The 26,077-nt window shown below is 49.6% G+C and overlaps 2 protein-coding genes across 3 annotated transcripts in view; one reads left to right on the forward strand and one right to left on the reverse strand.

Annotated features, from left to right (window-relative positions):
- Positions 1–1,031: 1,031 nt before the first annotated feature.
- Positions 1,032–26,077, reverse strand: part of ITGAE (integrin subunit alpha E) — an 84,418-nt gene continuing 59,372 nt past the window's right edge. Inside the window, exons 21-31 of one of the 2 annotated variants that reach the window (XM_025363008.1) lie at positions 21,910–22,042; positions 19,507–19,605; positions 18,606–18,685; positions 16,753–16,830; positions 15,379–15,442; positions 15,193–15,300; positions 10,934–10,990; positions 10,533–10,628; positions 7,427–7,522; positions 3,407–3,517; positions 1,032–1,342 (exon numbers count right to left, since the gene is read on the reverse strand). In XM_025363008.1, coding sequence (XP_025218793.1) covers positions 1,247–1,342; positions 3,407–3,517; positions 7,427–7,522; positions 10,533–10,628; positions 10,934–10,990; positions 15,193–15,300; positions 15,379–15,442; positions 16,753–16,830; positions 18,606–18,685; positions 19,507–19,605; positions 21,910–22,042 — 1,018 coding nt within the window. In that variant the 3' untranslated portion in view covers positions 1,032–1,246. Of the gene's footprint in view, positions 1,343–3,406; positions 3,518–7,426; positions 7,523–10,532; positions 10,629–10,933; positions 11,132–15,192; positions 15,301–15,378; positions 15,443–16,752; positions 16,831–18,605; positions 18,686–19,506; positions 19,606–21,909; positions 22,043–26,077 lie in introns of those variants that run through there. The other variant, XR_003116246.1, reaches the window with a different exon arrangement.
- Positions 11,155–13,958, forward strand: HASPIN (histone H3 associated protein kinase). The gene has a single exon (XM_025363009.1). The coding sequence runs from the start codon at positions 11,195–11,197 to the stop codon at positions 13,595–13,597; it is 2,403 nt and encodes an 800-aa protein (XP_025218794.1). The 5' UTR covers positions 11,155–11,194; the 3' UTR covers positions 13,598–13,958.

Raw genomic sequence — 26,077 nt, forward strand, 5'->3', positions numbered from 1 at the left:
GCTGCAGTGACCTATGACTGCCATCACTGCCCTCCAGCCTGGGCGACAGAGTGAGACCCTGTCCCTAAAATAAACAAACAAATAAAAATACAGCTGGAAATAAGTCTTTATAAATTAAGACCCCTTTGAAGAAAATTGTAAAACCTTGCCGCAAAGTGTTTTTAAAAACCTCAGCATGGCCAGGTGTGGTGACTCACGCCTGTAATCCCAGCACTTTGGGAGGCTGAGATGGGCGGATCACCTGAGGTCGGGAGTTTGAGACCAGCCTGACCAACATGGAGAAACCCCATCTCTACTAAAAATACAAAATTAGCTGGGCGTGGTGGTGCATGCCTGTAATCCCAGCTACTTGGGAGGCTGAGACAAGAGAATCGCTTGAACCCAGGAGGCAGGGGTTGCAGTGAGCCGAGATCGCACCATTGCACTCCAGGCTGGGCAATAAGAGAGAAGCTCTGTCTCAAAAAACAAACCAACCAACAAACAAAATCTCAGCAAGTGGAGTAGAAAGGCAATTCTATAAAGATATCAATGCTGCCAAACTTAACCTGTATGTTTAAATTAAAACCCCAAAGGGTTTCTTTTGGAAATCTGAAAAATTGATACTTAAGAATTATCTGAAAGGATACAATCGATGATTTTTTTTGTTCTGTTGTTTTTGAGACGGAGTCTCACTGTAGTGCAGTGGCACGATCTCGGCTCACTGCAACCTCTGCCTCCCGGGTTCAAACGATTCTCCTGCCTCAGTCTCCCGAGTAGCTGGGACTACAGGCGCCCGCCACCATGCCCAGCTAATTTTTGTGTTTTTAGTAGAGACGGGGTTTCACCACGTTGGCCAGGATGGTCTCGATCTCTTGACCTTGTGATCCGCCCGCCTCGGCCTCTCAAAGTGCTGGCATTACAGGCGTGAGCCACCGCGCCCGGCCACAATCTATCATTTTTTTAAAAATAAGAATGAAAACTTGCCCTATCAGGCAAAATGTACTGCAAATCGTTAAGTAATACTGTGTTTCCAGATTAAAGGCACTACTGTGAAGAAAAGTGTAACTTTATTTAATACCAAATGTTTCCCAAGTGTACTTTTTGCACAATGCACAGACGCTTTGGGGACAATGCGTGGTTAAAAACTGATATTCTACAAACAGCTTCATGCTGCTGTCCATCATCCTGAAGGAAAAAGTATTCCGAAGGATGCCGGGTCTCCAAGTCCCAGGACTGGCTGACAGCCTCTCCCAGTGGATAGCAGGTCCTAATTCTCTTCTTCCAGCAGAGTCTCTGATTTCAGCTGGGCCTTCCTGATGTTCTCCAAGTTCAGTTGTTGATATTTTCTTTTAAAAAAGCCACACTGAAACAATGGAAGGAAAAGTCCAGAGACAGGCCGAAGATTCCCATCTGTTTCAGAAAACCGGGACTCTGGCTGTGGTCTAAACAGCCCCTACATTCCTCTGTTTCTCATAACCACTATTCCTTTCTCCTACCTTCCTCTGACTCTCTCCCGGACAGTCCAGTCCTTCAAGACCTCTGGTGCTCATCCCTCCATCAGAACTGACTCTACCTCCTCTGAACCCTGCCCTCCCGAGCAGCTGAACCTTTTTAACTTATTTTGCAAAGCGTGATAATTTCGGCTGTACTGGATCTAATCTCGTTTATGCAAAAATACTCAGTAGAGCCTATGATGCTGAAGATAGAAGGAGATCAAGTACAGCTTCCTACGTCAAGCTCATCACCTAGCAGAAAAAGAGATAATTACAATACGGTGTGGTGACTGCCGTTTGGAAGGGTTCCCAGAAGGGAGCTCACAGCAAACGCACAGAAGCCAGCACAGACGACTCAGGAGTCTCTAGACCGCTTTCAGGGAAGAGAGTGAGCGAAGTCAGCAGTCATGGAGGGCATTCCTGACAACAGTAGCAGCCTATGCGTACGCAGAGGCACGAACCTATTTAGGGAACAGTTTGACTTGTTGGGAGAAAACAGCAGGGCCAGGTGCTCATGTCTGTAGCCCCAGCACTTCAGGAGGCCAAGATGAGAAGATCGCTTGAGCCCTGGAGTTTGAGACCAGCCTGGGCAATATAGGGAGACCTCATCTCCACAATATTAAAATAAAAAAATTAGCTGGGTGTGGTGGCATGCGCCTAAGTAACAGTCCCAAATACTCAGGAGACTAAGGCGGGAGGATGGCCTGAGCCTAGGAGTGTGAGGCTGCGGTGAGCCATTATTGTGCCACTGAGCTCCAGCCTGGGGGACAAAGCAAGACCCTGTCTTTTATTTAAAAAAAAAAAAAAGGCCGGGCACGGTGGTCATGCCTGTAATTCCAGCACTTTGGGAGGCTGAAGTGGGTGGATCACTTGAGGTCAGGTGTTCGAGACCAGCCTGGCCAACACGGTGAAACCCTGTCTCTACTAAAAATACAAAAATTAGCCGGGCATGGTAGCATGTGCCTGTAATCCCAGCTACTGGGGAGGCTCAGGCAGGAGAACTGCTTGAACCTGGCAGGCAGAGGTTGCAGTGAGCCAAGGTCGCACCATTGCACTCCAGCCTGGGTGAAGAAACAAGACTCCGTCTCAAAAACGAAATAATAAAAGAAAGGCTGGGCGTGGTGGCTCACGCCTGTAATCCTAACACTTTGGGAGGCCGATGCGGGTGGATCACCTGAGGTCAGGTGTTCGAGACCAGCCTGGCCAACACAGTGAAACCCCATCTCTACTAAAAATACAAAAATTAGCTGGGCGTGGTGGCGCGCACGTGTAATCCCAGCTACTTGGGAGGTTGAGGCAGGAGAATCGCTGGAACCCGGAGTGGGGGTCAGGGGGGTGGGCGGAGGTTGCAGTGAGCTGAGGTCACACCACTGCACTCCAGCCTGGGCGAAAAGAGCGAAACTCCATCTCAAAAAAAAAAAAAGAAGAAAAGGAACACTTAAGGGCAGAGAGGGGTAGAGGGCAGAGAGGAGAGGATCTTAAATATCAGTAGAAGAGTTTGCACATTAAGACGGGGGAAGGCAAGGAAAAGATTTCACTAGGGGAGCAGCAATCACATCTGTTTTAAGGCCTTTTTTACCGTGAAGGCCTCTTCCAATCAAGTTACAAATGCTGGCCTAGAGTTGACCTTCCAGGCCCTATTTAACTCACAGTAGCCCAACGTAACAGGAGTAAGTTCTGGGCCTTGAGAATAGCGAGGTGGCAAAGAAATATATATAAAATCGCTCTTTATTACTCAATTAGAGTTTTCTCTTTTCAGACAGATACTGTTTTACTCATTTGTCTAAATGGGGGTGTGTAGTTGAAGGAGGAGAAAAAAGTGGCCACGAGGCCAGGGCAGCTGCTCTAAGTCAGAGGTTGGCTGTCCTAAGGAGTTCTGTGCCCAAAACCAGAGCCCAGTCTTCCCTCACCGTTATGCCATGAGTAGAACTGACCTTGAACAGGATGACCAGAATCACAATCAACACCAGAAGTCCACCAATGCTGCCTTTAATGATGACAGGCAAAGAATGGTACTTCTCATCTTTCAGGAAGACGACAGTGATCTAGACAAGACAAAGAAATGGCCCAATACATCAGGTGAAGGAAATGAGGAAAAAAATCCTACATGTTATTTTAAGGAGCAAAATACGAGGACTTGGCAACATCCTGTGTATTGATTAAAACTGATGACACGAAAGCAAAAAGCTAGTATTCCCTGATACAGCATTTTAGATCATCTAAAATTATCCAATCATCCAAATACTTTGTAAGAAACTATTCTGGCCCCTTATCTAGAAGGGCTAGGTCTGTCAGGAGATTGTGACCTTCTGTTAAAGATGCTCTGACAGCTTGAAAGAGGGTCCCGCGGAATCCAGTCTCAACACGGGACTGCGAGGCTGTCACACCGCTACACTGCTCTGTCCCTGAGCCCCATGCCTGTTCTCTTTAAAACGATGACTTCCTTTCAATGATCTCCAAGTCCTTTCCAACTCCGTTCTGACGGCTTTTTGATCTTGCACAGATCCCTAAAGGCTTTGGTAATACATTTTCCCCACAAAATATGACAAAAGTACTGGTCTTCTCCTCACCAGACTAAAAAGTGTGTATTACCTAAGGGACATAATAAATGCAAAATTATATCCATGGGTACTACTTGCAGAGCTCAGCTATTAGAAGTCACCCTCAGGTTTTGTTTTCCAAAGGCTCTCCCAGTGTCGGCAGTCTCATCTCTCTTCTGGCAGGGCTCAGCTAGAAAGTTCAGGGGATGTGCTTCCTGAGACCCAGGGATGTGCTTCCTGAGACCCAGGGATGGCCCTTCCAAGTTGTGGCCAGAACAAGTTCCCAGGACTTAGGTGGGGCCAGAGAGCCAATAAGACTTCTCTGCCTGCTCAGAGCACTGAGTTCCCTTCACGTGTATGTTTAAGCGCCAAGGTCAGGGATGCTTTGGAGAGGTTTCTGTACGGGGTGAAGAGCTGGACAAACTTACCTTTAAGGCCTCTTCCAATTAAGTTATAAATGATGGTTGACCTAAAGTTGACCTTCCAGGTCCTACTTAGATCATAGGTAGTGAACTTAATAGAAGTGAAGTCCTAGGACTTGAGAATAGGGAGGTACCATAGCAACAAAGACGGAGGAAGAACAGAAAGAGGGCTGGAATATTCTTCTATAGGAGAAAGAGGGGGACTCGAGAACCTGGGTGTGGGAAGTGAAAGGAAGTCCCAAGGTGACTCGGGAAACAGGCCAGATTTGAGTAGAAGACATGTCCCCATTTCTCAAAGCCGCCTCCCTTTATCCTCTTCTAAACCCACAGATTCCCAAAAGTGCCCTGAAGATGCCCAGGTAGAGGTTAAGGGAGAAGCAGGGCACCAGGTACTACTGCTTGCAGCAAACACTGATGCTGGCCTGCCCAGCGGCCACTCTCTCCTTTTGGATTTTATTCAGGAATCATGGTTGGTCTAAGGTGATCATGACACACAGCTATTCTCCTTCGCCAGTAACTGACGTGAGATTCAGATCTCACTAAGAAGAGGTAAGAGGATGTCTCCTGGGAGCTTTTGGAAAATGTTTCATCCCTGAAAAGGGAAGGCGCATGAAGAAAAAGCCAAAATCCTTTTGCGACTGACTTCTTGCTTCCTGTTCTGTATCCTGCCATGTGAAAATACAGCATTTGGAGACTTTGTGGTAACTTTGTGCTGGCCGTGATGGAATGCAGCCCCAACACAGCAGAGTGCAAGGACAAAAGCAGCCAGCCCATCGCCCCAGGTCAGTCTCTCTTGCTGGATAAACAGCATATGCCCTTGGGCTGCAAGAGCTGGATTTTCCCTTTCTTGCGGCTGAAAGGCATTTGGATAGTTTGTTTATATTCACAGAGTCACTGTCAGTCAGGTGCTTATTGTCAGGAACTACTTAATACTTTGCTTAGGATATTGGATTTAAAGAAAGGAATTTTGCGGAATCCATGCTATAGAAATAAAAGTATCAGTAAGTAAGAAGAGGAAATATATAAATTTAAAATGTGGAAATAAGAAACTTAATAGTAACTCCTCCCTGCTAGGGGCATGGGAAGGAAGAAGTGAAGGAACCATCATTTTTCATTTCATTACCGTTCTCTGTATGGCTTGGATTTTCTTGCTATTACTTTTATTTGTTAAAATCTGGGCAGTGCAATAATGGGGCACTTCTATTTCTTCCACATTGTTTTCTGTATTAGAAATATACTACTAAAAAAAAAAAAAAAGAAAGAAATACACTACTCAGTTGGGCATGGCGGCTCACGCCTGTAATCCCAGCACTTTGGGAGGTCAAGGCGGGCAGATCACCTGAGGTCAGGAGTTGGAGACCAGCCTGGCCAACATGGTGAAACCCTGTCTCTATTTAAAAAAATAAATAAATTAGCCAGGCGTGGTGGTGGGCACCTGTAATGCCAGCTACTCGGGAGGCTGAGGAAGGAGAATCGCTTGAACTGGGGAGGCAAAGATTGCAGTGAGTCGAGATGGCACCACTGGACTCCAGCCTGGGCGACAGAGCAAGATTCTGCTTCAAAAAAAAAAAAAAAAAAAAAAAAAAGGAAAGAAAAGAAAAAAAGGAAAAAGAAATACACTAAAAAATAAAAGGAAATGTTATACTGGCATGTCTAGACAATTGCTCCTTTCTCCTCCTCCAGGGAGGAAAGCAGAGGACCTTATATTTAGCAATCCAGCATCACTCTCCTGACGTTCCCTCTCGTAGACAATCATGCCTAACTAAGGAGCTCAGAGCTCACACATAGATCACCTCTGAAGCCGTGTCCAGGCAAGTGTCAACAAGAATGAACACACAGGGCCGGGCGCGGTGGCTCACGCCTGTAATCCCAGCACTTTGGGAGGCCGAGACGGGCGGATCACAAGGTCAGGAGATCGAGACCATCCTGGCTAACACAGTGAAACCCCGTCTCTACTAAAAAAAAAAATACAAAAAACTAGCCGGGCGAGGTGGCGGGCGCCTGTAGTCCCAGCTACTCAGGAGGCTGAGGCAGGAGAATGGCGTAAACCCAGGAGGCGGAGCTTGCAGTGAGCTGAGATCCGGCCACTGCACTCCAGCCTGGGCCACAGAGCGAGACTCCGTCTCAAAAAAAAAAAAAAAAAAAAAAGAATGAACACACAGGGTAACACACAAAGCATTCAGTCCATAAATCACAGGCATCAGTCTGACTTCTGGTCATACGTTTGCAAAAAGAATTCCAAGAGTTCCAGTATCTAGTCTAAATCTTATAAAAGATGTATGCATTCCTGAGTACTGTTTAATACTATAACCAAACACTGACACAGCACACTAAGACAGTTAATGTATACGAAAAACAATTTCTTACTTAGGAAATTTTTTAAAAATTATTTATTTATTTGAGACTGGGTCTCGCTCTCTCATTGAGACTGGAGTGCAGAGGCACGATCTCAGCTCACTGCAACCTCTACCTCCCAGGTTCAGGCGATTCTTGTGCCTCAACCTCCCAAGTAGGTGGAATTACAGGCACCCACCATCACACCCGGCTAATTTTTGGATTTTTAGTAGAGACAGGGTTTCACCATGTTTCACCACGTTTCACCATGTTGGCCAGGCTGGTCTTGGCCTGATCTCAAGTGATCCACCCGCCTCGGCCTCCCAAAGTGCTGGGATTACAGTGTGAGCCACCGGTGCCTGGCTGGAAATTTTTTTTTTTAAATCAATATATTTTCAAATCAAAGTATATAATGCAGAGTCTAGCCTAGTTATTTCAATTCAGAACTCCTCAGCTTACGCCTCTTAATTGCCTTATTTCATAGGCAAAAAACTCGTAGAAGCTGACTCACTCAAGGTCACAAAGGCAGTGATGGCAGAGCCAAGATCAGAAGTGTTAAGGCTGAAAACAGGAAGAGGGCAACAGAATGTCTGTGCAGGCACTCAAAGGTTAGGCACAATTTTCCTTGGGCACTACTCAGAAGTTAGCCAGGAATTACCTTAGTTCTGTGGTTCTCTGCATTCAGTCCCTCATACAGAGATTTGTTGAAAGATATTTCACCAAAGATCTGCAATTCAGTTACATCTTTTAGTAACTAGAAGATGGGGAAAGGAAAGAGAGAAACAAAACATATTTTAGATATGAACTCACTGTGTTTGAATGGCCCTCACCACCTTTCCTTTTAAAGGCATTCCTGGGCTTAGTTAACGGACCCAAAGTACACAACACTACACAAAGTTACCCAAACAAGACATCGGCAGTTATTCTCCAACTTCCTTTTCTTTCTTTTTTTTTTTTTTTGAGACGGAGTCTTGCTCTTTTGCCCAGGCTGGAGTGAAGTGAAGTGCCGCGGTCTTGGCTCACTGCAACCTCCGAGCCCCCAGGTTCAAGGGCTTCTCCTGCCTTAGCCTCCGAGTAGCTGGGATTATAGGCGTTTGAGTCACCACGCCCGGCTAATTTTTGTATTTTTAGTAGAGATGGGGTTATGCCATGTTGGCCAGGCTGGTCTCGAACTCCTGACCTCAGATGATCTACCCACCTCGGCCTCCCAAAGTGCTGGGATTACAGGCGTGAGCCACCGCGCCTGGCCTTTTCTTCTTTTCCCTTGTGCCATCCAAAGTCAGCTCTTGACTGACTTGTTTTTGAGACAGGATCTCGCTCTGTCACCCAGGCTGGAGTGCAACGGTATGATCAAGGGTCACCGTAGCCTCAACCTTCCAGGCTCAAGTGATCCTCCCACCTCAGTCTCCCGAGCAGCTGGGACCACAGGCACACCCCACCACACTGGGCTAATTCTTGTATTTTGTATTTTTTGAGACTCTGTCTCAAAAAAAAAATAAAAAAATAAAAAGGAAGTTGGAGAATAACTGCCGATGTCTTGTTTGGGTAACTTTGTGTAGTGTTGTGTACTTTGGGGCCGTTAACTAAGCCCAGGAGTGCCTTTAAAAGGAAAGGTGGTGAGGGCCATTCAAACACAGTGAGTTCATGTCTAAAATATGTTTTCTCTCCTTCCTTTCCCCATCTTCTAGTTACTAAAAGATGTAACTGAACTGCAGATCAGATGAGGTTTCACCATGTTGCCCAGGCTGGTCTCAAACTCCTGGGCTCAAGCAATTCACCCACATTAGCCTCCCACAGTGCTGAGATTACAGGCATGAGCCAACGCACTCAGCTTATTCATTTTATTTAATGTAAGCGTTTCTTCCTTTTTTTTTGTTTTGTTTGAGACAAGGTCTCACTCTGTTAGCCAGACTGGAATGCAGTGGCTCAATCATAGCTCACTGAAGCTTCAAATTCCTGGGCTCAAACAATCCTCCTGCATCAGCCTCCCAAGTAGCTGGGACTACAGGAATGAGCCACCATGCCTGGCTAATTTTTTATTTATTTATTTTAAGAGATGGGGTTTCACTTTGCTGCCCAGGTTGATCTTGAACTCCTGGCCTCAAGCAATCCTCCCGCCTCAGCCTGCCAAAGTGTTGGGATTACAGATGTGAGCCACCACACTCACAATTCTTTTTTTAATTTTATCTTGTACCTGTCCCTTTCTTTTCCACCCCCATTGCTACTTCTTCAGTTGAGACCTCATGAATGTCACCTGGATCACTGCAAGACATTAAACTTGATCACTTGATCACTAATTCCCACTTTAGGATAAGTAATCAGGGAAAGCCTCTCTAAGAAAGTAACACCTGAGGCTGGGCATGGTGGCTCACGCCTGTAATCCCAGCACTTTGGGAGGCCGAGGTGGGCGGATCACCTGAGGTCGAGAGTTCAAGACCAGCCTGACCAACATGATGAAACCCCATCTCTACTAAAAATACAAAATTAGCCGGGCATGGTGACGCGAACCTGTAATCCCAGCTACTCGGGAGACTGAGGCAGGAGAATCGCTTGAAGCCAGGAGGCGGAGGTTGCAGTGAGCCGAGATCACGCCATTGCACAAGAGCAAAACTCCATCTCAAAAAAAGAAAGAAAGAAAAGAAAAGAAAAGAGAAAAGAATACCTGAGCTAAATTTAAGAAGAAACCACCTCCATGAGGACCTAGGGGAAGAGCAGTGTTAAGCAAAGGAACAGCAAGTACAAAGTCTTATGGCCAGAATAATACTGTACTGGCAAGCTAGAAGAATAGGACAGAATAACCCGATTATAAAAAGGGCAGTGGGCCGGGCGCAGTGGCTCACGCCTGTAATCCCAACACCTTGGGAGGCCGAGGTGGGCAGATCACGAGGTCAGGAGATCGAAACCATCCTGGCTAACACAGTGAAACCCCGTCTCTACTAAAAAAAAATACAAAAAATTAGCCAGGCGTGGTGGTGGGCGCCTGTAGTCCCAGCTACTCAGGAGGCTGAGGCAGAAGAATGGCGTGAACCCGGGAGGCAGAGCTTGCAGTGAGCGGAGATCGTGCCACTGCACTCCAGCCTGGGCGACAGAACAAGACTTCGTCTCAAAAACAAAAATATATATATATATATAAAAAATAATAAAAGGGGCAGTGGGAGAGAAAGGCGAGTACTAGGAGATGAAGTTGAAGAATTAAGCAGAGACCAGATCAAGTAGTGCCTTGCTCTGGCCATGAAAAAAGTATGGATTTTAGTCTAAGTGTGCTCAAGCACCAGTTTTGTTTTGTTTTTTAAATAAGCAGGGGAGTGGCACAATCTAATGTCTGCTCTTAGAAGATGGATAGCTGTTACGTGGGAATTACTTGTAGAGAATGTGGGAAAAGCAGAGGCAAGAAAAGCAGGCTGAAGGTGATTGAAACAGCCCTGGCAAGAAAGGGTAGTTTGAATTACAACGGCAGTGGAAATGGAGAGAAGTGAATGGATTTAGGGTATATTTTGGCACTGAAATGGCAGGGCTTGCTGCTGGAAGAGACGTGGGGATGTAGGAAAGGGGAGTCACAGGGAATCCCTAGAGTTCTTTGTCCTGTAACTGGAGTAAATCACCCTCCTGAGGGCAGCTAAGGAACGGGTTGGAACAGAGGGTTGGTTTTTCGCACCAAAAGACCTATTTTGGACATGGTATACAAAGATGCTATTATCTCTTCTCGGGGGCGATGCCCGTGAGCAACTGGATAATCAAATCTGGAGCATTTCAGTCTCAAATACCTCCTCAGAGTGATCCACGGAGATCTCTGCAGCCACCGTTACATTTTCTTTATCTGAAGCGATGACACAGCTCACTGAATGCCATTCTTCCACATGCTGGAAAAGCAGGGTCTAGTTAACACAATTCCTTTCCGTGCGGACTGACTGACACGTTTAACACTTTGGGACACAGAGCATCGTAAGGTCCCAGAAGAGAGGGTGTGCGCAATTTCAGCGCTCACCTCGGCCCAAGCAAAGCTCCGGCGGGAGCAAATGAGAGCCAGGGACGAAGCTAGGGAGGGCCTGGGAGCCCCCGGCACTGGCAGGCAGGGGTAACCCTGGGAAAACGGTCTCCTGGCTTCTCGTGTCACCCGCTTCAGGCTCTCCGCCCTCCCCTGGCCTGTCGGGACGGCCGCACTTACCTGAACCGGAATGAACCCACAAGCGCGCTCCTGACTCCAGGTGCACACCGTGAAGGCCTGAAACGAGACCCATGACCGCGACGCGCTGAACAAACCGAGCCGCCAGTTTTCGGCCCCGACCCCGGCCCGTGACCGGCCCCGTGCCCCGGCGAGGTGCGCATGCGCAGAGCCGGGAGCTAGGACCCCGCGGCAGACCGGCGCGTCCGCGTCGCGCGGAAGTCTCGCGATGTTTGCGTTTGAACATCTTGGCGGGTGCTGGCCATGGCGGCTTCGCCCCCGGGATTTGGGAGCCGGCTTTTCCGCACTTATGGGGCTGCCGACGGCAGGAGACAGCGGCGGCCGGGCCGGGAAGCCGCGCAGTGGTTCCCGCCGCAGGACCGGAGGCGTTTCTTCAACAGCAGCGGCAGCAGCGACGCCAGCATCGGCGACCCCTCGCAGTCCGACGATCCTGAGGATCCCGACGATCCGGACGACCCCGACTTCCCCGGCAGCCCGGTGAGGCGGCGGCGGAGGCGTCCCGGCGGCCGAGTCCCCAAGGACCGGCCCAGCCTGACCGTGACCCCAAAGCGCCGGAAGCTGCGAGTTCGCCCGAGCCTCACCGTGACCCCAAGACGCCTGGGGCTGCGAACTCGGCCCCCGCAGAAGTGCAGCACCCCCTGCGGCCCGCTCCGACTCCCGCCCTTCCCCAGCCGCGACCCCGGCCGCCTCAGCCCGGACCTCAGCGCGTGCGGCCAGCCCAGGGACGGCGACGAGGTGGGCACCAGTGCTTCCCTGTTCAGCTCTCTGGCCTCATCCGGCCCCGGGTCCCCAACGCCAAGGGACAGGGTCATCTCGATCGGCACCTCCGCCTCTCTGGTTGCAGCCTCAGCCGTCCCGAGCGGCCTCTACCTCCCGGAAGTCTCCCTGGACCAAGCGTCTCTCCCCTGCTCCCAGGAGGAAGCGACAGGAGGAGTCAGGCTCACCAGGATGGTCCACCAAACCCGTGCCAGCCTCAGGTCAGCAATCTTTGGCCTTGCGAACTCAGGAACCCCTGAGGATTCTGAGTTTGGGGCAGATGGGAAGAATATGAGGGAATCCTGCAGTAAAAGGAAACTGGTGGGAAGTGGACCGGAGTGTCCAGGTCTGTCAAACACAGGCAAGAGGAGGGCCACAGGCCAAGCCTGTTGTCAAGAGAGAGGGCTTCAAGAGGCTGTCCGGAGACAGCATGAGGAAGCCAGCGTTTCCAAGGGCCGCATTGTGCCAGGGGGAATCGACAGGCTGGAAAGAACTAGACCAAGCCGGAAGAGCAAACATCAGGAGGCAAGGGAAACCTCTCTCCTCCATTCCCACCACTTTAAAAAGGGCCAAAAGATGAGAAAAGATTCATTCCCCACCCAGGACCTGACTCCTTTACAGAATGCCAGCTTTTGGACCAAAACCAGGGCTTCCTTCAGTTTCCACAAGAAGAAAATTGTGACTGATGTGTCAGAGGTCTGCAGCATCTATACCATTGCCACTTCTCTCTCTGGATCCCTCCTATCAGAATGTTCAAACCGGCATGTCATGAACAAAACAAGTGGTGCTCTGTCCTCTTGGCACTCCTCCTCAATGTATTTGCTAAGCCCCTTAAACACTCTAAGTATTTCAAACAAAAAGGCATCTGATGCTGAAAAGGTTTATGGGGAATGCAATCAGAAGGGTCCTGTCCCCTTTAGCCATTGCCTTCCCACAGAAAAACTGCAATGCTGTGAGAAGATTGGGGAAGGGGTGTTTGGCGAAGTGTTTCGAACAATTGCTGATCACGCACCTGTAGCCATAAAAATCATTGCTATTGAAGGACCCGATTTAGTCAATGGATCCCATCAGAAAACCTTTGAGGAAATCCTGCCAGAGATCATCATCTCCAAAGAGTTGAGCCTCTTATCCGGTGAAGTGTGCAACCGCACTGAAGGCTTTATCGGGCTGAACTCAGTGCACTGTGTCCAGGGATCTTACCCTCCCTTGCTCCTCAAAGCCTGGGATCACTATCATTCAACCAAAGGCTCCGCAAATGACCGGCCTGATTTTTTTAAAGATGACCAGCTCTTCATTGTGCTGGAATTTGAGTTTGGAGGGACTGACCTAGAGCAAATGAAAACCAAGCTGTCTTCCTTGGCTACTGCAAAGAGCATTCTACACCAGCTCACAGCCTCCCTCGCAGTGGCGGAGGCATCACTGCGGTTTGAGCACCGAGACTTACACTGGGGGAATGTGCTCTTGAAGAAAACCAGCCTCAAAGAACTCCACTACACCCTCAACGGGAAGAGCAGCACCATCCCCACCCGTGGCCTGCAAGTCAGCATCATTGACTACACCCTGTCCCGCTTGGAACGGGACGGGATTGTGGTTTTCTGTGACGTTTCCATGGACGAGGACCTGTTTACCGGTGACGGCGACTACCAGTTTGACATCTACAGGCTCATGAAGAAGGAGAATAACAACTGCTGGGGAGAATATCACCCTTATAGTAATGTGCTCTGGCTACATTACCTGACAGACAAGATTCTGAAACAAATGACCTTCAAGAGTAAATGTAACACTCCTGCCATGAAGCAAATCAGGAAGCAGATCCGGGAGTTCCACAGGACAATGCTGAACTTCAGCTCTGCCGCTGACTTGCTTTGCCAGCACAGTCTGTTTAAGTAAGCTCAATGTGTCTGACTGCCCCCAGGTGAGAGGAGGCTGGTCTTGAAGCCTCTGGTGCCGTTTCAGCCTCCATCCTCAGAGCAGGGTGGAGCTCCCATTCTCACAGGCTTCCAGTCAGCTTTTCACACAAGAATTTTGTTTCCAAATGGAAACTGAAATATTTGTTGAAATGTTTAAATGTGCTGATAACAAACGTTCTTTAAAAAGTAAACTAGCCGGGCGTGGTGGCGTGCGCCTGTAGTCCCAGCTACTCGGGAAGCTGAGGCAGGAGGATCACTTGAGCCCAGGAATTCAAATCTAGCCTGGTCAACATAGCAAGACCCCTGCCTCTATTTTTAAAAATAAATAAACTGCATATGAATGCAAATGTTTATATTTGTAAGCCCTCTTTATTTCATTGTATTGAGACAGTGTTGCTCTGTCACCCAGGCTGGAGTGCAGTGGCACATCTCAGCTCTCTGCAACCTCCACCTCCCGGGTTCAAGCAATTCTTCTACCTCAGCCTCCCGAGTAGCTGGGATTACAGGCGTACGCCACCACGCCTGGCTAATTTTCTGTATGTTTTTTTTTTTTTTTTTTTTTTTTGAGACGGAGTCTCGCTCTGCCGCCCAGGCTGGAGTGCAGTGGCCGGATCTCAGCTCACTGCAAGCTCCGCCTCCCGGGTTCCCGCCATTCTCCTGCCTCAGCCTCCCGAGTAGCTGGGACTACAGGCGCCCACCACCTCGCCCGGCTAGTTTTTTGTATTTTTTAGTAGAGACGGGGTTTCACCGGGTTAGCCAGGATGGTCTCGATCTCCTGACCTTGTGATCTGCCCGTCTCGGCCTCCCAAAGTGCTGGGATTACAGGCTTGAGCCACCGCGCCCGGCCCTTCTGTATGTTTTTTTAGTAGAGATGGGATTTCACCATGTTGGCCAGGCTAGTCTCGAACTCCTGACCTTGTGATCCACCCACCTCGGCATCCCGAGTGCTGGGATTACAGGCGTGAGCCATGGTACCTGACCTGTAAGCCCTCTTTCTAATTGTCAGCAGAGTCGTTTCTGTAAATTAGTTTCCATTTTTTGAGCCTTGACACTGATGTAGTATGAGAAAAAAAGACAAAAAAGCCCAGGCTTCAGCCGTCATACTGAGCAGAGCCTGTTGCTTCAGGTATCAAGGCTAGCTTTGGGAACCAGAATGCAGATGAGACAACTGAAAGTAAAGAGGCTGAGGCAAAGCAGAGACCAAAAAAAGAGTCTCAGGGGAGAAGAAGGGAAGCTAGTAAGCAACTTACAGGGGGCAGTGTAAGAAATGTCACATGTTGTATCAGTCAAACAGAGAAGTAGAATTTACCAATTTTCAAAGGGGAAATGTCTCTGTCTACTGACAAGATTTTAATTTTTGCTTATTTTTCCTCAACGGGAGGAAAACTGACAGGCTGCTTTAAGATCTGAGTGATTGAGATTCCTTCTGACCAGGATTTCGGTAATTTACTCCTAGTCTTTTCCCATGGTTAACTTGTCTTTCCTCCGTTTCTAGAACTCTGGTTTTTTATACTTGAGACTCTATGGTCACTCTGGAAAAAGACGCGATTGTGATAAAGAACTGCCTTTAAATACCTGAGTCCTCGTCAGGTTCTTCACTGTTACAATCTGGAGACCTCGTAATTTGGTTGGGACACAAATTTGCAACTGGTATTCTGCTCCAAAGAGGTTTTCCCCATGTATCTGCAAATTAAAGTCAGAGTAGGAACTCAAAGCGGGTGTTGCTTTGCCACCTATAGCTTTACAATAATAAGTACTTACATGGAAGAGGAATTCTTTGTGGTGAGAAAGCCCCTGGGCTGTGTGCACGTACATTATGGATGGTCTGCAATTGAGAGGACGTGCATCAGCCCTTGAGGACTCTTTCTCCCTTTTTTGGAGACAGGGTCTCACTCTGTTGCCCAGGCTAGAGCGCAGTGGAACAATCATGGCTCAGTGTAGCCTCAACCTCCCGGGCTCAAGTGATCCTCCACCTCAGCCTGCCAAAGTGTTGGGATGACAGGCATGAGCCACCGCACCTATCCTCCTTTCTTTTTTTTTTTGAAACGGAGTCTTGCTCTGTTGCCCAGGCTGAAGTGCAGTGGTGCGATCTCGGCTCACTGAAACCTCTGCCTCCCAGGTTCAAGTGATTCTCCTGCCTCAGCCCCCCCGAGTAGCTGAGATTACAGGCGCCTGCCACCACACCTGGCTAATTTTCATATTTTTAGTAGAGACAGGGTTTTGCCATGTTAGCCACGCTGGTCTGGAACTCCTGACCTCAGGTGATCCACCCACCTCGGCCTCCCAAAGTGCTGGGATGACAGGCGTGAGCCACCGCGCCCAGCCTTCTCTTTTTGAATGAACTTGAGTGCTTTCAACCGAATACACTAGGGCAGAGGGCACCAGACCTTTTTGAGGAATGAGGCCAGGTGCAGTGGCTCACGCCTGTCATCCCAGCACTTTGGGAGGACAAGGCGGGCGGATCACCTGAGGCCAGGAGTTCAAGACCAGCTTGGCCAACATGGTGAAATCCCCATCTCTACTAAAGTAAATTTTTAAAAAATTAGTTGGGCCTTGTGGTATCCACCTGTAGTCTCAACTACTCAGGAGGCTGAAGCAGGAGAATTGCTTGAACCCGGGCAGCAGAGGTTGCAGTGAGCTGAGATAGCACCAAGTGCTCCAGCCTGGGCAACAGAGTGAGACTTAGTTAAAAAAAAAAAAAAAAAAAAAAAAAAAGGAGTAAAAGCTGAATGTCAAAATGTAAAGTGGTCGCAGCGCAGTTGGGGTGAAGTGGAATATTTGAATTCTGTATAGTTGGGCTGGTTCATTTACTCATTATCCCTCAAATGGCCTCACTCATCCCCTCCTTACTTCCCAGTCCCACAGCTGCCTTCTTCCCTCCACAGCGTCATATTAATTCCCTTTTGTAGCAAGACTAGTTGGCGACACACCTCCTTTGATGACCACAATGGGGTTTCTATGACCCAAATGTTATACCCTAGAGATCAATATCAGAGCCTGGGTTCTAAGCAGGCTTCTCTCAGAAGGACAGTGTCCACATTCATCCTGACCACCAGCTCCATCTACGAGAGAGAGCCCAAAGCTGTCCCCTGGGTGACGGAGTCACACTGGTGCTGGCCCCTCGGGAGTACTTACTTGGAGAGAACTGCAACGAAGCCATGCCTGAATTGAAGGGTGTGGGTCTCCTCGGTCACAGACCGTCTTTCATTGGAACTAGGAATAAGAGTGTTAGTTTACAGCACACCTGCTTTGTACATAGCAAGCGCTTCTTTTTTTTTTTTTTTGAGACAGAGTCTTGCTCTGTTGCCCAGGCTGGAGTGCAGTGGCGCGTTCTCGGCTCACTGCAAGCTCCGCCTCCCGGGTTCACACCATTCTCCTGCCTCAACCTCCCAAGTAGCTGGGACCACAGGTGCCCACTACCACGCCCAGCTAATTTTTTCCATTTTTTTAGTAGAGACGGGGTTTCACCGTGTTAGCCAGGATAGGCAAGTGCTTCTTAAAAAGGGCCTCGCCCTGTTGCCCAGGCTGGAGTGCAGTGGTGCGATCTCAGCTCACTGCAACCTCCCCCCTGCCGGGTTCAAGCAATTCTCATGCCTCAGCCTCCTCAGTAGCTGAAATTACAGGCGTGAGCCACCACGCCCGGTTAATTTTTGTATTTTTAGTAGAGACGGGGTTTCACCATGTTGGCCAGGCTGGTCTCAAACTCCTGACCTCAAGTGATCTGCCTGCCTCAGCCTCCCAAAGTGCTGGGATTACAGGCGTGAGCCACTGCGCCCGGCCTTTTTTTTTAAGTTCCAGGGTACATGTGCAGGATGTGCAGGTTTGTTACGTAGGTGAACGTGTGCCATGGTGCTTTGCTGCATCTGTCAACCCAGAACCTAGTTACTAAGCCCAGCACATACCAGCTATTCTTCCTGAAGCTCTCCCTCCCCCTGCCCCTCCCACAGAGCCCAGTGTGTGTTGTTCCCCTCCCTGTGTCCATGTGTTCTCACTGCATAACAGGTGCTTCTGCACCTGGCTCCCCAGGGTCACTGGCAGTCAGATAAGGAAAGACTCTCAGAGGCCAGGCACGGTGGCTCACACCTGTAATCCCAGCACTTTGGGAGGCCAAAGCTGGTGGATCATGACGTCAGGAGTTCAAGACCAGCTTGGCCAAGATGGTGAAACCCCGTCTCTACTAAAACTGCAAAAATTAGCTGGGCGTGGTGGTGGGCGCCTGTAATCCCAGCAACTTGGGAGGCTGAGGCAGAGAATTGCTTGAACCCGGGAGGCAGAGGTTGCAGTGAGCTGAGATCGCACACTGCACTCCAGCCTGGGAGACAGAACGAGACTCCATCTCAAAAAAAAAAAGAAAAAGAAAAGGAGAGATAAGCAATTGGAGTTCGGAATTGTCTCTAGAAGACCACACTTAGAAAAATGCTGATTTTAAAAGGGCTTCTCAGCCTCCACACTATTGACATTTTGGGCCAGTTAGTTCTCGGTTGTGGGGGCTGTCCTGTACTACTGTGTGTGATGTGTAGCAGTATTCCTGGCCTCTACCCACCAGATGTGCTACTGAACACCCCTCCTCCCCCAAGTCATGGCAGTCAAAACGGGCACGGCCTCTGGTGGGCAGAATCACCTCCATTTGAGAACTCTTCCCAACAGTGCTCCCCCCTTACCCCCAAACATAGAGGTCTTGCAGATAACAGAGCTACCCCACGCTATTCCAAAGCTGAGTGAAGCAGAGCCAGAACTGCAAGGCTCATTCCACCAGACCGTACCACCGTTTTACTGTGTGTGTGGATAAAAGAACGTTTTAATTGTCTCTGGTGACAAGAAGAGAAAGTCGAGTCCCTGCAGGGACACAGATGCCTTCCGTGGGCTCACTGGGGTTTCCCTTCTTCCTGGGCTAAATAAGGGGGCCGTTCCTCTCACAGCACACATGTGGTAGGGAGATGTCTTCCAGGGTCATGGCCTGACTCTGCTGTGACCCAGGCAGTACTTACTTGGTGACGGTCACAGTGATGTCTGCTGTCCTGTTTGGAAAGGCATTCTCCTCTAGCTGCCAAACGACTGAAACATGAGCCTATTTTAAAGGAGAAAAAAAAGACCACTTGATTCCTTTCTACGCCACTCAGAATTCAGACCGCTAGCTACTCCTGGAACAGACCTAGGAGACGATTCCTCAGATTTTCACATTCCTCACATTTTTGTAACACAGCATGTTTCCTTTCCATTCTTTCTCTTTTTTTTTTTTTTTGAGACGGAGTCTCGCTTTGTCACCCAGGATGGAGTGCAGTGACATGATCTCGGCTCACTGCAACCTCTGCCTCCCAGGTTCAAGCGATTCTCCTGCCTCAGCCTCCTGAGTAGCTGGGATTACAGGCATGCACCACCATGCCTGGCTAATTTTGTATTTTTAGTAGAGACGGGGTTTCTCCATGTTGGCCAGGCTGGTCTCAAACTCCTGACCTCAAGCGATCCACCCACCTCGGCCTCCCAAAGTGCTGGGATTAGAGGCGTGAACCACCACGCCCAGCCCCATTATTTCATTTAAGCCTCAAATACAAATATGGAGTAAGCAGGGCAGGCAGCCTCATTCCCGTTTTATAGTTGAAAAAGCCACTTCAGAAATTTCCCACAGCAGAGATGATCAGTGACAGCTCAGGGTTAATGACTTTTGGTCTTGGCCGGGCATGGTGGCTCACACATCTAGTACTGGAAAGCTCTCGTCCCCATCACCCCCTCCTTTCAGAGCCAACTCAGCCACTGTAGGCGCCGCTGAGGACGGACTGACTGCAGTGAAGGGAAGCGCAAAGCTGGAACCAAGAGATTCAAATGAGACTAAGATGCAGAAGATGCCAACTGCAGGTGGTGGGGAGAGCGAATCAGTCCAAACCGACTCACAGACGACCTCCTGAGGACGGGGTGACCAATCCTGCAGGTCATGACCAGGACAGAAGCAACCGGCTGAGGGTCATCACACTGAATGTTTGGAGAGGGAGGCTGTTAACAGAGCAGATGACATTCTCTTAAAGAGCGAAAAAAAAAAAAAAACCAACTCAGTTTCCTCACACCAATTCAGCAGACATTCACTCATTTTTCTGCCTGCCAGGAGCTGAGGAAATAAAGTCCGCTTGGTCCCTGTCTTCCTGACAAGACACACACGCGGGCTCAGCGGTAGATCCCCGAGGAATTTAAATACAAGGCCTAAGGGGTGTTTGCGTGAGGGAGCTGCAGAGAACTGCGGTGGAGAAAGGTGAATTCCAACTCAGGGGAATCCATAAGGTCTTCCTGAGGAAGGCGGCGTTTGAGCTGGGCCTTGGCCTGATGCAAACGTAACCCACAGCCTGGCTGAAGGCCAGCACACACCAGCACTGCCACAAAGCCACCAAGGCTCCCCACCCGGACCCCCGAGGGGCAGGTGATGACTGCAGTGAGCTTTCTTAATTCTCCCAAGGACGGTGCGTCCCTAGTTCCCCTCTAGACGCCTAGGAGATTGTTTTATGTTTTTGTTTTTGGTTTTTGAGATGGAGTTTCGCTCTTTTGCCCACGCTGGAGTGAAGTGGCGTGATCTGGGCTCACTGCAACCTCCACCTCCTGGGTTCAAGCAATTCTCCTGCCTCAGTCTCCCGAGTAGCCGGGATTATAGGTGCCCGCCACCACGCCCGGCTAATTTTTTGTATTTTTAATAGAAACAGGGTTTCACTGTGTTAGCCAGGCTGGTCTTGAACTCCTCACCTCAAGTGATCCATTCGATTCAGCCTCCCAAAGTGCTGGGATTACAGGCGTGAGCCACCGCGCCCAGCCTAGGAGATTGTTTCATTCATATAATGGATACAGTCCTAGCCCAAATAGCCTAAGATGACCGGGGACAAACCTACAGTCCAACAAAGTCAAGTTTATTGACTCATTGCAACGAGGAAAAGTACACTTTGGGTTTGTTTGTTTGTTTGTTTTGAGACGGAGTCTCACTCTGTCACCCAGGCTGGAGTGCAGTGGCCGGATCTCAGCTCACTGCAAGCTCCGCCTGCCGGGTTCACACCATTCTCCTGCCTCAGCCTCCTGAGTAGCTGGGACTGCAGGCGCCCGCCACCTCGCCTGGCTATTTTTTTTTTTTTTCAGTAGGGACAGGGTTTCACCATGTTAGCCAGGATGGTCTCGATCTCCTGACCTCGTGATCCACCTGTCTCGGCCTCCCAAAGTGCTGGGATTACAGACTTGAGCCACTGTGCCTGGCCTGTTTGTTTTTGAGACAGAGTCTTGCTCTGTCGCCCAGGCTGGAGTGCAGTGGCGCAATCTTGGCTCACTGCAACCTCTACCTCCGGGTTCAAGCGATTCTTCTGTCTCAGCCTCCAGAGTAGCTGGGACTACAGGTGCCCACCACTACACCTGGCTACTTTTGTATTTTTAGTAGAGACAGGGTTTCGCCATGTTGGCCAGGCTGGTCCAAACTGCTGACCTCAGGTCACCCGCCTGCCTCGGCCTCCCAAAGTGCTGGGAATACAGGCGTGGGCCACCGCACCCAGCCAAAAACTACACTGCTGTGTGTATCACTGAACAACAGAAAAGACGGTTATTAAAGGACTCTGGGAAAGGGTAGAGTTCCGATGAAATGTAAATAAAGTCGCGTTTTGATGCCAAAGCAGGGCTGTGTGTCAAGCAGTCAGCCAACGTCAGGTCAGCCTGTGAATCAGACCCAGGGCCCGCTTCCTTGGAAACCATTAATATAGAGTAGAAAGTGGACACACACTGTATCTGAAACTCTGTACCTCAGATGGAAACAGACTCTTCTCTTGGTCAAAATGACTTGCACTCTCCAGGCAAGAGTGACAGGGGTTCATAATTACCGACGTAACTTCAAACAGCAAAGTTTTCTGATCTGATTTTAGAGAACAGAACTTCTCAGCGTGGCGGTACTTCTCAGCCACAGGGTGTCCTTGGGAAACAGACTGTTTCCTAGTATCTGTGTCTGTGATCCAGCCTGGGGAATGGCAGGGCAGATTTTCGCGTTCCCAGTCTCAGCTAATTTTTACTTTCTCAGTGTCTTAGGGCATTGGAGCTCACTCCTCTCTCAGAACCCTGGTGAAGGAAGGCTGCACACAGGGAGGGGGACAGTGCAGCAGAATATGGTGGCTCGGGAGGCGTGTTAGCCGGACTGGCGGGGATGTATCTAGTTATTAACCATTTACTGGATGGACCAGGAGGAGGCTGGAGGCAGGGGTGCCAGTGAGGGAGTCGCCACGGAAAAGCAGGCATGCAGCGAGGGAGGGGCGTGAGGGACCTGTTTGCACAGCCGCTGTCAGTTACCTTTTGCATCCTCTTAAACTGCAGGTTTCTGGGGTAATTCAAGGCCATGCTTGTCATGTAGGAATCTTCCCCAGAGTTAGTTAGGCTGATGTTCAGGGTCAGCTCCTTTGTGAGGCCCACCACCAATTCCTGCCTGCGCAGGGCACAGATAAAAAGGGTACAGTTTATTTAATTGTAAAAACTTCGATGCAATAGAATAGCATGTTCTGGTTTTGTTTTTGTTTTTTGAGACGGGGTCTTGCTCTGTCACCGAGGCTAGAGTGTGGCTGCTGTAGCACAACGATCATGGCTCACTGTAGCCTCCACTTCCTGGGCTCAAGTGATCCTCCCACCTCAGCCTCCCAAGTAGCTGGGACTACAGGTGTTTTACCACCATGCCCAGCTAATTTTTTTTTTTTTTTGAGATGGAGTTTCACTCTTGTTGCCCAGGCTGGAGTGCAGTGGCGCGATCTCAGCTCACCGCAACCTCTGCCTCCCAGGTTAAAGCAATTCTCCTGTCTCAGCCTCCCGAGTAGCTGGGGTTACAGGCTTGCGCCATCATGCCTGGCTAATTTTGTATCTTTATTAGAGACGAGGTTTCTCCATGTTGGTCGGGCTGGTCTCGAACTCCTGACGTCAGGTGATCCTCCTGCCTTGGCCTCCCAAAGTGATGGGATTACAGGCCTGAGCCACCCAGCCCGGCCGATGCCCAGCTAATTTTTGTATTTTTTTGTAGAGACAGTGTCTCGCCATGTGGAGGCGTGTCTTGAACTCCTGGGCTCAGGTGATCCACCTGCCTTGGCCTCCCACAGTGCTAGGACTACAGGTGTAAGCCACCGCACACAACCCAGAATAGCACCTTCTTAACTAACTTTTGAGATTAAGTTGCCTAGGGAATACATTTAGCTGAGACATTTTTCCTCTCAACATAAGCGAACAGCTGGACTACCAAGCCCATCTCAGTTGCTGCATGAGATGATAATACCTGCCGTTTATTTAGTGCTTACCATGTGCCAAGGACTATGTCTCACATGCTCAACTCTCATAGTGATCCTGTGACATAGTACAGCTACTCTCCATTTCATAGAAGAGGAAACAGAAGCCAAGACAGGCTAATTACCTGTCATCCCAGCACTTTGGGAGGCCGAGGCGGGTGGATCACCTGAGGTCAGGAGTTCAAGACCAGCCTGGTCAACATGGCGAAACCCTGTCTCTACTAAAAATACAAAAACTGGCTGGGGACAGTGGCTCACGCCTGTAATCCCAGCACTTTGGGAGGCCAAGGCGGGTGGACTATGAGGTCAGGAGTTCAAGACCAGCTTGGCCAAGATGGTGAAACCCTGTCTCTACTAAAAATACAAAAATTAGCCGGGTGTGGTGGCGCGCACCTGTAGTCTCAGCTACTCAGGAGGCTGAGGCAGGGAATTGCTTGAACCCGGGAGGCGGAAGTTGCAGTGAACCGAGATCGCACCACTATACTCCAGCCCAGGTGACATCTCAAAAAAAAATATATATAATATATATATGTGTGTATGTGTATATATATGTATATGTGTGTGTGTGTGTGTGTATATATATATATATATATATATAGCCAGGCATGGTACAGGCACCTGTAATCCCAGCTATTCGGGAGGCTGAGGCAGGAGAATCGCTTGAACCTGGGAGGTGGAGGTTGCATTGAGCCGTGAGCGCACCATTGTACTCCAGCCTGGGCAACAAGAGTGAAACTCTGTCTCAAAAAAAAAAAAAGGCGAATTAAATGCCTGGAGTCTATCAGCCTCCAAAGAGTTGAGAGAACTGTACCCAAATCCTCTTTCTACCACCAATTCACTGTGACCCTAGGTGAGGTACTCTGTGAGACAAATTCTTCCACACCACAGTATTTATGGGGCACTGCTTTGCACTGGAGACCCGTGTGCGTAAGACATACTGTCCCACCCCCTTTCTTGGCCTCAGCTTCCTACCCACAAAATCATTCAGACCCTTCCCATTAAAAGGCTGTGGTTTAAGACATGAGTCCATGCAGCCTGGAAAAGAGGGACCTGGGGATGTGTGAAAGCCTCCTCCAGAATGCTGAGGTATCACAGGGACCCAGAGTACAGAACCACTCTCAGTAGCTGAGGTCTACAGAAAAACATATTAGCAATACCAAGAAAACTGTTTTCCATCTGCAATGTGCAGACCTCGGAAGTAATGTGACATGTGTTTTGTTCTCATCGTTTGGTTTTGGTTTGGTTTTTATCCCAGCTGAGAAGAGGATGGATTGATTGGAGGGAGAGACAGGAAGCAAAGACAGAGCCTGCTGTCTCCACCCGAGACATGATACAGGCCTGAAATAAGGAAACAGTAGTGGACGGCTGGACACAGTGGCTCACACCTATAATCTCAGCACTTTGGGAGGCGAGCGAGTGGAACACTTGAGGCCAGGAGTTCAAGACCGGCCTGGCTAACCCTGTCTCTACTACAAATACAAAAATTAGCTGAGTGTGGTGACAGGTGCCTGTAATCCCAGCTACATGGGAGGCTGAGGCAGGAGAAGCACTTGAAGCCGGGAGGCGGAGGTTGCAGTGAGCCAAGATTGCGCCACTGCACTCCTGCCTGGGTGATAGAGTGAGACCCCGTCTCAAAAAAAGAAAGAAAAAGACAACAGTAGTGGAAAAGGAAAGAAGTCAGAGACAGTAAAGCAAACAAAACAAAAAAGAGGCAGGGAGGGGGGACAGAGGAGTCAAGGGCGAGTTCTGAGTTTCTAGCTCAGGTGGCTGAGTAGTGCCATTGAGCCATTGACTGAGGGAGGTAACACGGGCAGAAGACCCAAGGATGGAAGAAGATGCGTCCAGTCTGGGACATGATAAGAGGGGCGTATGGGATAACGAAGCAGAGATGCTGACATGTCAGCTGGACGCACCATCCCAGAGCCCAGGCGTGAGACCTCAGTGTCGTCAGAATATTTAACAGCGTTGCCTAATCTGAGGCCTAGGGACCGTCTCAGAGGGCCCGGAATGCCAACATTTATGTATGCACATGTGATCTTCTACGTAGAGTAGCATGTAGTCTTCATGAGATTCTTTAGGGGATCCATGTCCTCAGAAAGGTCAAAAACCACTGAGACAGCTGGATGCCAACAACCAGGCTCACTAGTGTTGTTTTGTTTTGTTTTTGTTTTTTGCAGACAGAGTCTCGCTCTGCCGCCCAGGCTGGAGTGCAGTGGCGCTATCTCAGCTCACTGCAAGCTCTGCCTCCTGGGTTCACGCCATTCTCCTGCCTCAGCCTCCCAGTAACTGGGACTACAGGCGCCTGCCACCACGCCCGGCTAATTTTTCGTATTTTTAGTAGAGAGGGGGTGTCACCGTGTTAGCCAGGATGGTCTCGAACTCCTGACCTCGTGATCCGCCCTCCTTGGCCTCCCAAAGTGCTGGGATTACAGGCGCGAGCCACCGCGCCCGGCCTAGTGTTTTTGAAAGAGAAGCGTTTGCTTGCTGTGTACACTAGGGGGCGATGTAGGGCAAGCCGTGTGTGCTGTATCTGTATTACCCAAGTAGCTGGCTGGGAGGTTGGTTGGTTCTTGACTGTAATTAATTCCCTGCTGGAAACAGCTGCGCCTGCTTGTTGGGCCAGATTCCAGAGCATCTGAAAGTCTTCAGTTGGTTCTGCAGATGTCTATGGAACGGCTGACCAGGACTTGGGGAACCACGTTCTTCCCATATGGCAACTCCAGCCAGCTGGCCATCAGAATCACAAAACACACACAGCACTAGCTCCAGGGACAGCTTGTTTTGTTTTCTTTTTCCCCCGATCGGAGTCTTACTCTGTCGCCCAGGCTGGAGTGCAGTGGCGCGATCTCAGCTCACTGCACCCTCCGCCTCCCGAGTTTGAGCGATTCTCCTGCCTCAGCCTCCCCAGTAGCTGGGATTACAGGCGCGCACCACCACGCCCAGCTAGCTTTTGTATTTTTAGTAGAGACAGGGTTTCACCATATTGGCCAGGCTGATCTCAAACGCCTGACCTCGTGATCCGCCCACCTCAGCCTCCCAAAGTGCTGGGATGACAGGCGTGAGCTGCTGCACCTGGCCTGGGAGGGCTTTTTTTTTTTTTTCTTTTTTTTTGAGACGGAGTCCCGCTGTGTCTCCCAGGCTGGAGTGCAGTGGCGTGATCTCGGCTCACTGCAAGCTCTGCCTCCCGGGTTCAC

Source organism: Theropithecus gelada, chromosome 16 (assembly GCF_003255815.1).
Source record: "Theropithecus gelada isolate Dixy chromosome 16, Tgel_1.0, whole genome shotgun sequence".
Taxonomy (NCBI): Eukaryota; Metazoa; Chordata; class Mammalia; order Primates; family Cercopithecidae; genus Theropithecus; species Theropithecus gelada.